A 12,414-nucleotide genomic window follows, 5' to 3' on the forward strand; every position below is an offset into this window, starting at 1 on the left:
ACGTGACGAGGTGAAGGCCGAGTGCCTGAAGCTCCAGTCATTGTGGCCAAGGCAGTGAGGCACAGAGGCTCAAGGCCCTGGCAGCCACCCAGCACACTGCCCACTGGGCCCCCCCAGGGTGGATGGCGGGCTCAGGTTTCCCGGGTAAGCAGTGGCCTGAGCCCAGTAGCCAATCTCCACAGGGCTCCCACCCACGCCTCCTCTGAGACCTGCTCCCTGCCCACCCCCCTCACTGAAGGGCCTGGTCAGATGACCTCAGAATGTTGAATAACAGGAGAAAGGCAGAAGGCCCCGGAGGGGGGGCTGTGGCCATTGTCCATCAACCTTGCCTCGTGTAGAACAGCTGAGAGGCCACAGGCCAGTGGACTTAGCCAGGTGCCTGTGTCCTGTAGGCCCTGCTGCTGTCCCCAGGGCCTCTGAGCCCAGGTTTCTGCTGCTCCCAGGGATGGTAGAGGGCAGGCCAGGAGAGGGACAGGATACCCCTGCACCACCCCCCACTGGACTCCACAAGATGCTGCAGGCTGGGCCGTGTCCTGGGGGCCCTCTGCTCTGCCCCAGGACTTCTCTTCACTTCCTCTCTGCACACCAGCTCTCCACTTCCTCTTCTGTGGTAAGCCATTCTTATAGACCGTGGCCGCCATTAGAAGATGGCGCCGGCTTCCACTGTGGCCTGTGATAAACAACTCCTTTTTTGGAGAGTTGGCGCGCAATCCCTTACCACCCTATGAGAGAGATCCACGTGGCAGCTTGGGATTGGTATGCGGGAGGCTTTATTAGGCTGTGCTTGGGCGCTCGGCGGGGGGTCGCTAGAAGATGATACTTGAATCAAGGCCTGAATAAACTGCTGAAAGAAGAATCCTGTGTCGTGTTTTCCCTTGCCGGCGAGGGGTCGCGACAATTGGTGGCCAGGACGGGGAATTATATTCCTCGAACCCAGGATCCAGAACTTTCAGCAGTCAGGGTGGTGCACCGGTAAGTTCCCAGGTAAAGTGGGAATCCGCAAGCAAATAGCGGGGCGCTCTCTCTGTAAATAGAGAGAGAGCGGGAAAAAGGGACGCTCCCCTGTAAAAGGAAGAGAGCGGGGAATTCATAGAACGGAACGCTCCCCTGTAAAAGGAAGAGAGCGGGGACTTTTGTACTTTCACTTTCTTTATAGCTCTAAAAACATTATGGGCGTTGCTTCTTCAAGCCCAATTTTGTTGGCCCTAGATGGGTTGTTACATTCAAAAGGACTTAAGATAAAGCAGAGTACTTTGCAGATGTTTTTAAGAGAAGCTGATATAGCGGCTCCTTGGTTTGCTTTTTCAGGGAGTCTTACGATTCCTAGCTGGGACAAATTAGGGAAAGATCTAGATTTCGCTCGTGAGCAAGGCACCTTAGAGGGTGGCGTTATACCACTTTGGAAGTTAGTTAGAGGATGTATAACAGATGGTAAATGCCAGGAAGCTGTGAGTGAGGGTCAAGCTATTCTTGAGCAACTGCATGAGGAAAAATCTGAAGGATCATGTAGTGAAGTGGCAGAGAGTATTAAAAGTAACAGTAGTGAGAAGGCAAAAGAGCCTGAAGATAAAAATAGGAGAAGGCTCTACCCAGACTTGACCGAATTAAAAACGCCTGAGAACACAAGCGACTCAGAGAGTTCTGAGGACCTTGATATATTGTTACAACAACTACATAAGATAAAAATGAAAAAGAAGAAAAAGGAGACACAGGGCACGCAGGCCTACTGTAAGAAGGGGAAGGGAGTTAACATCGGTCAACAAAACTCTGAGGAGGAGCAGGTAGAATATCTAGAAGAAGATATGGTGCCGATTGCCCCACCTCCGTATGTGGGGGGGAGCCAAGGTTCCGGGAGATCTTTTCATGCACAAGTTTGGAGGACAGTTAATACAGATATGGGACTTGCATACCCTGTATTTCAGGACAATAACAGGGGAAGATATCATGAGCCTTTAGACTTTAAGATAATTAAAACCTTGGCAGAATCTGTCCGCACTTATGGCATAGATGCCGCTTTCACTCTCACTCAGGTGGAGGGACTTACTAGATTTTGCATGACTCCCTCAGATTGGGCTAGTCTAGTCCGCGCTTGTGTTTCCCCAGGGAAATATTAGGAGTCCAAAGTTGGCTGTTTAATGTTTCTGGCAGTACCCAAGACTCGGAGCGAGGTAGGAGGCTTAAAATTTCTGCAAATAATTCACAATTATCTAATGCTACATTACCCTCCGCAGCAGTCTGTCTCCAATCTCCGTTCCTGTTTCTTTTGGCTAATGATACATCACAGGGGATGCTTAATTGCTCTAATATTACCTGTTATTTGTCTGAGTGTTGGAATGGCTCCTGGACTATGGCAATGGTTATGAAAATTCCAACCTTTGTCCCGATCCCGGTTACTGCAGATCCAGAGTCTTTTCCTATTGTTGAACTGATTAGAGCCCGTAGAGATTTTGGAATTACGGCAGCTATAGTGACAGCTGTGGCGGTATCTGCTGCTGCAGCAGTTACAGCTGGAGTAGCCATGGCCAGCCAGGTACAAACTGCTGCCACTATTAATCAGGTTATTCAACAAACATCCACCATACTTGAATCTCAAAGTAGAATTAATCAACACATTCTATCTGGGATTTTGGCTGCTAATCAAAGGATAGATCTGCTTCAAGCTCAAGTTGAGGAATTGTCTGACCTAGTACATTTGGGTTGTATTGATCAACGTGCACATTTATGTATAACCTCTGTCAGATTTTATGATTCCAGAAATGCCTCCCGCATCATCGGGGAGTATCTATCCGGAACCTGGTCCATGGAAGCAGAAAACTTGATCCAGTCTCAACTAACTCAGATTGCTGTTTTGAATAGCACCCGTGTCGAACCAGTGACTTTGGGTCAATTCACCAGTTGGCTATCCTCTGCCTTTTCCTTTTTTAAGGAATGGGTGGGAGTGGGCATTTTTGGGGCAATGTGTTGCTTCGGTGTTGTACTTTGTTTGTGGCTTCTCTGTCGCCTTAAAACTCGCCATGCGCAAGAGAAGGCTATGATCGTACAGGCTCTTGCGGCCTTAGAAAATGGCATTTCTCCACAAATCTGGCTTGCACATCTTAAACAGTGATTTCTGGGCATGGCCATTGCACCCCAAGTTAGTTTCACATTGCACTGGGATTGGCATGTCCTCTTCCTTATTCTCTCCCAGTGCTGAATAGCCCTTGCACTCTGCAGGTCTTGTTACCATTGCACGCAGATGGGTTTCAGGACTGGTCTTTCTTCTCGGCTACAGACTCTTTACCTTCCTCTGGGGTTTAGGGATTGTGTTGCCAACTTAAATTTTGTCATTACTACCAGGCTACCTGTGTTATCCTACTTCTCGCCGTCATCACGATGCAGGATGCGAGGCAAGGCACTGCACTTGAGTGATCCCTCAACGGACCTCAAGGAAAGCATGTCCTATTGCATGCGGGTTTGACGTCCACGCCCCGCCCTACGAAAAAAGGCGTCGGCTGATATGGGACCAGGTCTAGGGAAGGGCCCTCCTTAGGACTGAACCATACATTGCAGCCACTTCTGCACAGTGGGATAGGACCTCTACTTTCGCCTGCATTGTTTTATAAAATAGAAGGGGGAACTGTGGTAAGCCATTCTTATAGACCGTGGCCGCCATTAGAAGATGGCGCCGGCTTCCACTGTGGCCTGTGATAAACAACTCCTTATATGGAGAATTGGCACGCAATCCCTTACCACCCTATGAGAGAGATCCACGTGGCAGCTTGGGATTGCTATGCGGGAGGCTTTATTAGGCTGTGCTTGGGCGCTCGGCGGGGGGTCACTAGAAGATGATACTTGAATCAAGGCCTGAATAAACTGCTGAAAGAAGAATCCTGTGTCGTGTTTTCCCTTGCCGGTGAGGGGTCGCGACACTCTTCCCTCTCCCCTCTGCAGCCCTTCTTCAGCCCCCACCCCCACTTCTCATCTGTTTCCTCTTCCATTTCCAGCAAGGAATAAAGCCCAGTATTTCCTTCTCCTGTCCTTACCTGGGACAGACTTCCACAGGCCTTCCTTCCCTGCCTTCTGCCCCCAAGGGGACATGAAACCGCCAATACCCTCTTTTGCTCTGGGGCCCTGGGGGGCTGCTGTGGGAGGTCTTCACAGTTGTTCAGGAACTCCTGATGGAGACTGTGACATGTCCTGAGTTAGTGATCACAGGGAAGACAGAAAGCCATGCAGCCCAGGTTCCCCTGAGCCTGGCACAAGTCAGGCTGACTTCTGGGAAGCACAAAGGCTCAGGTGGGTGTGAAGAGAGCAAGGAGGAGGGCCATGAGGTGTGGAAGCCCTTGCGGCTGAGTCTGGGTGGGTGTGGTGGCTCTCGAGAGGAGTGATGGGGTGGGACTCTGCATTTCTTTCTGGAACCTCTGGACTCAATTTGAAATTATTTTGCTTAGCTCTGAAAAGCATTCTGGGGGTCAGCAATGAGCTGTGAGAATTTATTTAAAATAAGAGAGAAAGCACCACCGTGGAGCTCCATCTCTGGCATGGTACCCAGTGGGCGTGGAACTACCCTGCTCCCACCTGCTCAGCTGTTGATGGGAGCCACAGTGATCTTGGGCAAACCATTTCCCCCTCTAGGTGACAGCTGTAAGGCGGGGTTAGGCCTTTCAGGCTTCGAATGATGGGGTTCCATCAGAACTAGCTAAACACACAGTGTGCCACCATGATTCCTCTCCTCACCGAGTATGAGGGGATGATGAGGCCTGACAGGACCCTCAGGATTTGAAGTGTCAGATTCAGTGTTGGAGGAAGAGCCCTGGCCTGAGAAGGGCTAGCTCCTCGTGGGGCCTGGGTGTCTATGTGGGTACGAGGCCTTCTATCCCCAGGTATGTGTGTTCAGGCTGCTTCTGCCCCATCCCTGTTTCTTCTTAGGAGGGGAACTCAGCCAGCTAGGGGACAGGGGACAAGTCATGGGTGTTTCTCCAGGTCTAGGGTGGAGAGGTGCTGGCTGCTGAGACCGGTACTGTCCACACTCTGCAGAAAGAGCTGTCTGTCCCCCTGGGCGCATGCAGGCGGCCTGGGCCACTGCCTTCACGTCCTCTTGCCTCAGCCTCTAGAGTAGTGAGGGTCCTACTTGTGGCCAGCTTTCATTGCTGTCTGACAGTTTATGAACTCAGAGCCACCCTCGTTCATCCATTCTCTAGTGCTGCTTCTTTTAAGGTGCTGAGGTTAGGATGTGCCTCACTTACTGAAGTCACACGCTTTCAGAAAGGGTTGAAGTCTTCTGTGGGGCACCTGGAGACCTCTTAAAATTAAATTTTCTTAACAGTTTTATTGAGAGATAATTGATGTACAAACAATTGCATGTATTTAATGTGTACAATTTGATGAGATTGGACATATACAAATACCTCTGAAATCATCACCATATCAAGGTAATAAATCTATTTATAGAAGGATTTCATCACCCCCTCCCAAATTTCCTCATACTCTCCTTTAATGCAGTAAGAACATGTAACATGAGATTTACCCTCTAAACAAAATATTTTACACAATATTATCAGCTGTCTGTGTGGTTTTTAAACATAAAGCAGTGTGCTATAGCTTAAAGCACTATTTTTCCTGTTTACTGAGGAAATTGTAAACATTTCTGGTCTTAAGATTTGTTTGCACCCTATATAATTGTTTGGTGAAAACAAGTTGCTTTGCACCCATATAAAGACAACTTCCTCCTCTGGTTGTAAAATTGACTTAGAATGTTCTATGGGGTCCTTCCTCACATGGTCTTGTTTCACTCAGTCATTATCTCCTCCAAGGGAGACCTGTTCCCAGCACAGTGAGAAGAGCAGCCCACGGGCCCAGGCCCTCATGGAGTTCACATCCATGCTGGACTAGCAGAATACGGAAGGGAACTCCTCCCCTCTGGTGGACTGCTTCCTCTCAGGGCTGGGCAGGTCTGCATGGGCTCAGGGCTCTAAGTTGTGTTTGGGGAGCAAAAAGCCACTGGGCAGGGACCTGATGCATGTGGTCAGGAGATGGCAAGGCTGGGGGTATTGTTAGTTCTCTCCAGAAGATGAAAGCCTAGACCCCTGAGTCTACCTGGGGACCCACCACTGGGCATGTGATTGGACTAGGTACAAAGGTTAGAATGGTTTGAGATTGAGTTCCGTCTTATCTGCACCGTGGGTCTCATATCCTGGGGAATGGTTTGTCTATGTAATCTGCAAAAGTAGTCTTAGGAATGACTCCAAGTGTGTGTGTGTGTGTGTGTGTGTGTGTGTGTGTGTGTGTGTGTGAGTGAACAGCCAGAAGAGCTTGCTGTTGGTATCGGCATGTTCCCTCACTGATGTTATCTTCTCTTGAAGGCTCCCAGGGAACTGCATGTTCAAATCTCAAGTTCAGATTTTGCTCTTGCCAGTGCCACTTGTTTCTAAACCAGTCCAGGCTTCTGGAATGTGTCTGCATGCTGGCTGTGCTGAGTTCAGGCCAAACTGGCTTCAGAGGAACCTGTCTCATGAGTTCCCTTTGATCTTAGGGAATGCAGTGGAATTATGGGGAGAGGAGATGCTGCAGAGCAGACAGGTGGGGACTCATCCTCCACGCTGGCTGTATTCCTGGAAAGATTCAACCATCACATGCTTGTGTCTTCACTGAGGCTGTCAGACCAGAGGCACTAGGGTGTGTGAATGGAGCTGATGGCAGCGTTCTCGCCTCTGCAGCCTGGTGGTCCTTGGGGAAGGAGCACTTGTTGCCCCATCTGTGTGCCCTAGCTGTTTCCCAGCCAGATGTTGTCCAGGAAAGTGAGGTCAGGTAGAGAAGAAGCCCTGTACCCTGACTGTTGGCAGGAGGGAGGCTGGGCAGCTGTGGGCCGTCTGATAAATACAGGGGCCAGGGAGAGTCAGTGGAACCCCTGGGTTCCATGGGGGCAGATGTGTAGGGATGTCATGATTGCAGTCCCATCTTCCCTGCTCTGCAGACTGTGTCCCCAGCACCTCTCCTCTGCTCTCAGCTGGTGAAGCAGGAGTGGAGCTGTCCTCACTTGCTCTGATGCTCAGTGCCTCTGAGAGGGTCTGTGATCTGCTCGCTCAGAGGCTCGGTCAGCCTGGACTCCCTAGCTTTTGGGTTTCACCTCTGCTGCACTTTCACTGAGAAGTGAAGGGAAGTTTCCTTGGCTATAGGCCACTGGGGCACTGGCCAGGGTGGGGACATTTGTTCCCACCTGCTGCCCTGGGTTTCTTTACTGCTGATTCCCTTCCCCTTCAGTTCCTAAGACAGGAGAAGGATGTTTCCCGAGAGCTGCTGCATTGATCTGCTGTTGAGAAGGGGACCCTGGTAGCACAAAGCTGGGGCGCCACCTAGGGACAAGTTATGCCTAGGCTCACTGCTGGTCCAAGTAGACCTTTCATTCCAAGTCAACTGGCTCATGAAAAGCAGAACTTGTGTTAAAAATGTAAAAGGTAGGAAGAAGGGGAAGTTGTCATTGTTCACTTAATAAAAATGATTTCTCAAAGGCATCCTGTTACGCAACTTAGTAGTTTACAATTTTTTTCCCTTATGGAGGTGAAGGAAACGGCATTGTGTAACAAAAGCAAAACAAATCCTTCAAAGGGCACTGCAGACACACTAGCTTTATATAGTATTCTTGTTGTCACTTCCATTTTACCTTAAGTCATAAAAATGAAAACAGAAGGAAAAACAGAACATTTCTTTTTTTATATATATTTTTTTTAGTTTTCGGCAGACACAACATCTTTTGTTTGTATGTGGTGCTGAGGATCGAACCGGGGCCGCTCGCATGCCAAGCCAGCGCACTACCGCTTGAGCCACAACGCCAGCCCCCCAAAACAGAACATTTCTTGTTTGGGTCCATCTGGGTTGGAGGCCACCCATTCTTGAAGAAGTCCCAATTATATGCTAATGACTCTGGCATCTGAATCTCCACCCTGAACTCTCTCCTAAACCCTAGACTCCTTCACCCAAGTGCCTGCTCAGCACCCCTGCCTGGACATCTGCCTGGATCACTGATCTCCCAAACCTGCTCCACCAGGGAGCTTTCTCTATCTCAAGGCTAAGAGAAAAGCCCAGGAGTCAGCCTCGACTCCTGTCTCTGCTAATTCAAGGTCCATCAACCCATCAGGAAATCTCCAGGCTCTATCTCCAAATAGATCCAGAATCTGACAACTGCTCACCATGCCCAGTGCAGCCTCCCAGATCCGAGGCCCTTGACTGCTGGCCTGAATTACTGGACTAGCACCCTAACTGTCCTCCATGTTTCCAACTTTGATTTTCTACAGTATTATTTCAATAAAGCGACCCTCAGATGTGAGATGGTCTCTCTCTCCTCTCTTCAAAAGCCTGCAATAGCTCCCTATTGTGCTCAGAATAAAGCCAACATCTTCCAATGGCTTACAAGGCTCTGCACCTTATGCACTCAGCTGCCTGCCTGCCCTGACTACTCTGCTCCAGTGGCAATGGCCTCCTCGTTGTTCCTGGGCACGCCTGCACAATCCTGCCTTAGGGCACGTGCTGGCTGTCCTTCTGCTCTTCTCCCAGATGCCCATGTGGCTGCCTCTCCCCTCCTGCAAGCACTCAGTGAGGTCCTCCCTGGCCACCCACTCATGTCCAGCAATCCACACACAGGGTTCTTGCTCAGCCCTCTAGAGCTTGCGGTAGACTCACTGCAATGCACTTCAGCTAATTAAAAGTAGGTTACCTTTGTGTTCCAGATTGCCTGGGATAGGCCATTTACATCTGTTGCCCTGGGGTAATTAACGCTGTCCCTTTCATTCCTCAAGAGTGACTTGGTTCTCCTACTGGCACCCTCTGATGTACTCAGTCGCCCAACTCTTGTCTACATATGGCTCATGTGCCTTAGTGGCCTCATTGCTGAATCTCCCTGTTCCATGTCCTTCTCTCGTGAAACCACACAGGCACATATGTGGATGGACAGACACATGAACACATGCTTCTATGACAATCTGTGGAGATAAACGAGGGTCAGTTGTGTGAGAGTAGCTATGTGTTCAATTTCTATATGATTTTGAGCAATTTTCTTTTTTATCTTTGGGTACCGGGGATTGAACTCAGGGGTACTCAACCACTGGGCCACATCCCCAGCCCTATTTTGTATTTTATTTAGAGACAGGGTCTCCTAGTTGCTTAGCGTCTCACCATTGCTGAGGCTGGTTTTGAACTTGTGATCCTCCTGTCTCAGCCTCCTGAGTGGCTGGGATTATAGGTATGCGCCACTGTGCCCAGCTTCAGCAATTTTCTTTATGCTATAATATCTTCAAACATCACTCACTTGCCCACCTTCTTCCTGGATGTCACTGTGCAGTTTCCAGGTGGCAGCACTGTGGTAGGCACATGAAAGTTTTGTCCTCACAAGAGCATACAGTCTAGGTGTTGAACAGTTTACTAAGTGAATACAAACTCAAAAACTAAGTGAAGAGAAACTCCATAAAGGTCAGGGTACTACCATGTAGAGTAATGGGGAGAGGATTCGGGTGAACAGAGAACCTGAGAATGTTTGAGAATTGAAGGATGCGCAGGACCCTGGCCTGGCAGGGCAGAGGAAGGAATATTTCAGGCAAAGAAAAGAAAATCTGCCAAAGCCCTAGAGTGTGGAAGAGCACAGCATACAAGCAGAGCAAAGAAAGGCCGCATGTCTGTAGCACAGGGAGCAGAGGAGTTCTGATCTCAGGTTAGAGAGAAGTGGGCGCCAGACCACCTCAGGGACTGAGGGCAGCTACACACCAGCCCTGTAGGCAGGAGTCTGGATTTTATTCTGAGTGTCACAGAAACCTGTTTCAGAGTTTTAAACTGGCAGGAGGTGGGGGTGCGGGTGTTAAACTAGAAGGTGTTTTCAAAAGATGCCCTGGTGGCTTCTTGGAGAATGACTGAAGAGGGCAAGAATGGAGGCAGGGGCCTTTACTAGGCAAGAGGCTCTGGAGGCCTGGACTATAGTTGGGGGGAGGAAAAAAAATAGATTTGAGATGTATCCTGGAAGAAGATTTGATAAAACTTGCTGATGGGTGAGGGAGAGGGTGAAATCAAGGGAAGTGCCCCCATTTCTGACTCCAGTGACTGAAACTGAGAAGAAGGGAACTTGAAGAGTTGGCTTGGTATGGTCTGATAAAGTTACTGCTTGGAGACACTTAAGATGAAGATGCTGGGGAAGAAAATCAAGAGGGCAGGAAGAGGTAGGAGTCTGGAGCTGGAGGAGGGACCAGTGCTGGCATGTAAGTGTGATGGGATTTAGAGTTGTGGGAATACGGAAGAAATCTTGAACCTGAGCACCAACCCTGGGAGACTCTCATAAGGAGTCCAGTAGAGGAGAGTTGCCAGAGATGACCAAAAGGAGGGGCCAGAGAGAAGTCTAGAGAAGTGGATTCCAGGAGTGGGAGAGGGCGGCTGTATCACATGCTTTGATGAAATCCAAAAGGATGAATTCAGAGGAGTCTTCACTAGATTGGGCAAGATGAAGGTGACCAGTGACCTGGATGAAATGGTGGCAGCAAAACTCACCAGGGATCTAGATTAGAGTGGTTTGAAGAATGAATGAAATACTTGTAAAAATTTTTAGGAATAGAAGGAAACTTCCTTACTTTACTAAAGTGCATCTCTGAAAACCATGGTAGGCCTGACACTTACTGATGAGCCGACAGAGCATTCCCATGTTCCCTTTTTCCCAACTTTGTATCGGAAGTCCCAGCCCAATGAAAAAAGGCAATAAAAATAAAGAAGATATCTGCAATGATTAGAACTACTACAATGATTCAGAAAGCTGATTTTACATACGTAAAAACTAAAAACTACTCATTAACAATAATCAAATAGAATAGAAAAAAGATCTCATTCGAATTATCAAGCTACACCAGACCTTTATGGGAAGAATGGTAAACCTTCATGAAGGCCTGTGCCAGGAGAGGCCCAGGGTAGAGGCCGCTTCAGCCACTGCCTGGTAACAATCCCTCCTTCATCTGAGAAGACACCCCCTTCATAAATCACCACTAGTGTTTCTAGAGAATGGTAACAAGTGGCCTTGGTCATTTCAACCCACAGAGACAGTTTGTTACAAGTTACAGTAAAAGAAGGAAATGTAAAGTATAAAATGTTCTGCAAATGATTGTTCTTTTTTATGAAAAATTATGTAAGCCTCATTCTTTTTAATATTTTATGAGACTTGAAGAAGCCTGTCTCTTAAAAAGGATCCCAGGAAACCTATAGCTCCGTGTTACCTCTAGTCCACCATCCCAGTGATAAAGAGAGTGAGACCCACTCTCTCTAGGTGACCTGATGTAGGCGACCTCATGCCATCAGCCTCCTCCATGGCAGGGCAGAAGGCTTTCTCTCCTATGCCATCTGCCCCCCTTATTTTGAGACAGGGTCTTCCTATGTTTCCCAGGTTGGACTCAAACTCAAGTGATTCTCCTCCAAAGTAGCTGGGACCACAGGTGCATGCCACCATTCCTGGCTTTACGGTACACCATGCTCTCAATTTAAAGAAACTATAGGAGCTAAAGTGTTGAGCAACCAGGGCAGGCACTAATTCAGATCCTGAGCATTATTTAACATTTTCTAGAGGGAAAAAAAACTAGAAGTTGCTAAAAACCCTTTCACTGCTGTCAGTCTCCAAAAGTTCTGAATCCTGTTTACTGCCTTTACAAAGGAATCAGTTAATGAATTAGGGCTTGTCAGGGAAAATGGAGTCTCCCTGATGTCTTTTCAAGAAATTCCTAAAGTAAAGGGATAAAAGACCTAAATAAATTGTAAGATAAATTGAATTTATAGATAAAAAGATTCAGTATCATGAAGATGTCAGTTTCCCTATTTAATTCCATAATCTGTAAATTTAGTTTAAACTCAATTAAAATTTGTAATGGATCTTTCACGAAGTTGACTAAAATAGTTAATGCCCTACCAGATGTCTAGTCTCAGGACAGATGAGGAGATCCATGGAAGTACTGGGGATATTTTCAAGAGAGAAAATAAAGAATGAACATGGACTCTGAGCTGGGAAAAAAAGGAAGGACAGTTTGTGAGCAGCCCATGGTCAACGGCTAGATGTCTTCATGAGACATCTAAGTTGAAGAAGTGACAAAAGGAAGTGGGTGTGTGACATGAAGTAAAGAAAAACTGATGGCTATTTTGGTCATGGAACTGAGAGATCCTTGACCTACAGGATGCTGGAGTTTCTGAAAATTAAGTCATGATCTAATGGTTAAAAAAAGATGGCAGAGGTGTGATAGTCACAGGAGGAAAGGACACAAGCAGAAGGCCAGTAGATAGAAATAAGGCTGTGGCAAGCTGGTGTAACTGATTAGCATAAACCTCAAAATAGCACAGAGTTCTGCAAAAGTGAGAGGAGAGCCAATCTGCTAGCAGTGCTGAGGCAGCAAGGCCATAGCCACCTCTGGACCTGAGACACACAGGGCC

The 12,414-nt window shown here is 48.0% G+C and overlaps 1 protein-coding gene across 1 annotated transcript; it reads left to right on the top strand.

The window, feature by feature from the left end:
- The first annotated feature begins 611 nt into the window (after nt 1-611).
- Nucleotides 612-3,867, top strand: LOC131423573 (endogenous retrovirus group K member 113 Gag polyprotein-like). The gene is made up of 2 exons (XM_058573935.1): nt 612-2,168; nt 2,740-3,867. The coding sequence occupies exon 1, from the start codon at nt 1,170-1,172 to the stop codon at nt 2,112-2,114; it is 945 nt and encodes a 314-aa protein (XP_058429918.1). The 5' UTR covers nt 612-1,169; the 3' UTR covers nt 2,115-2,168; nt 2,740-3,867.
- The last annotated feature ends 8,547 nt before the right edge of the window (nt 3,868-12,414 follow it).

Source organism: Marmota monax, unplaced genomic scaffold, assembly GCF_021218885.2.
Source record: "Marmota monax isolate L192 unplaced genomic scaffold, Marmota_monax_Labrador192_F-V1.1 WCK01_AAM20220418_F8-fsc00031, whole genome shotgun sequence".
Taxonomy (NCBI): Eukaryota; Metazoa; Chordata; class Mammalia; order Rodentia; family Sciuridae; genus Marmota; species Marmota monax.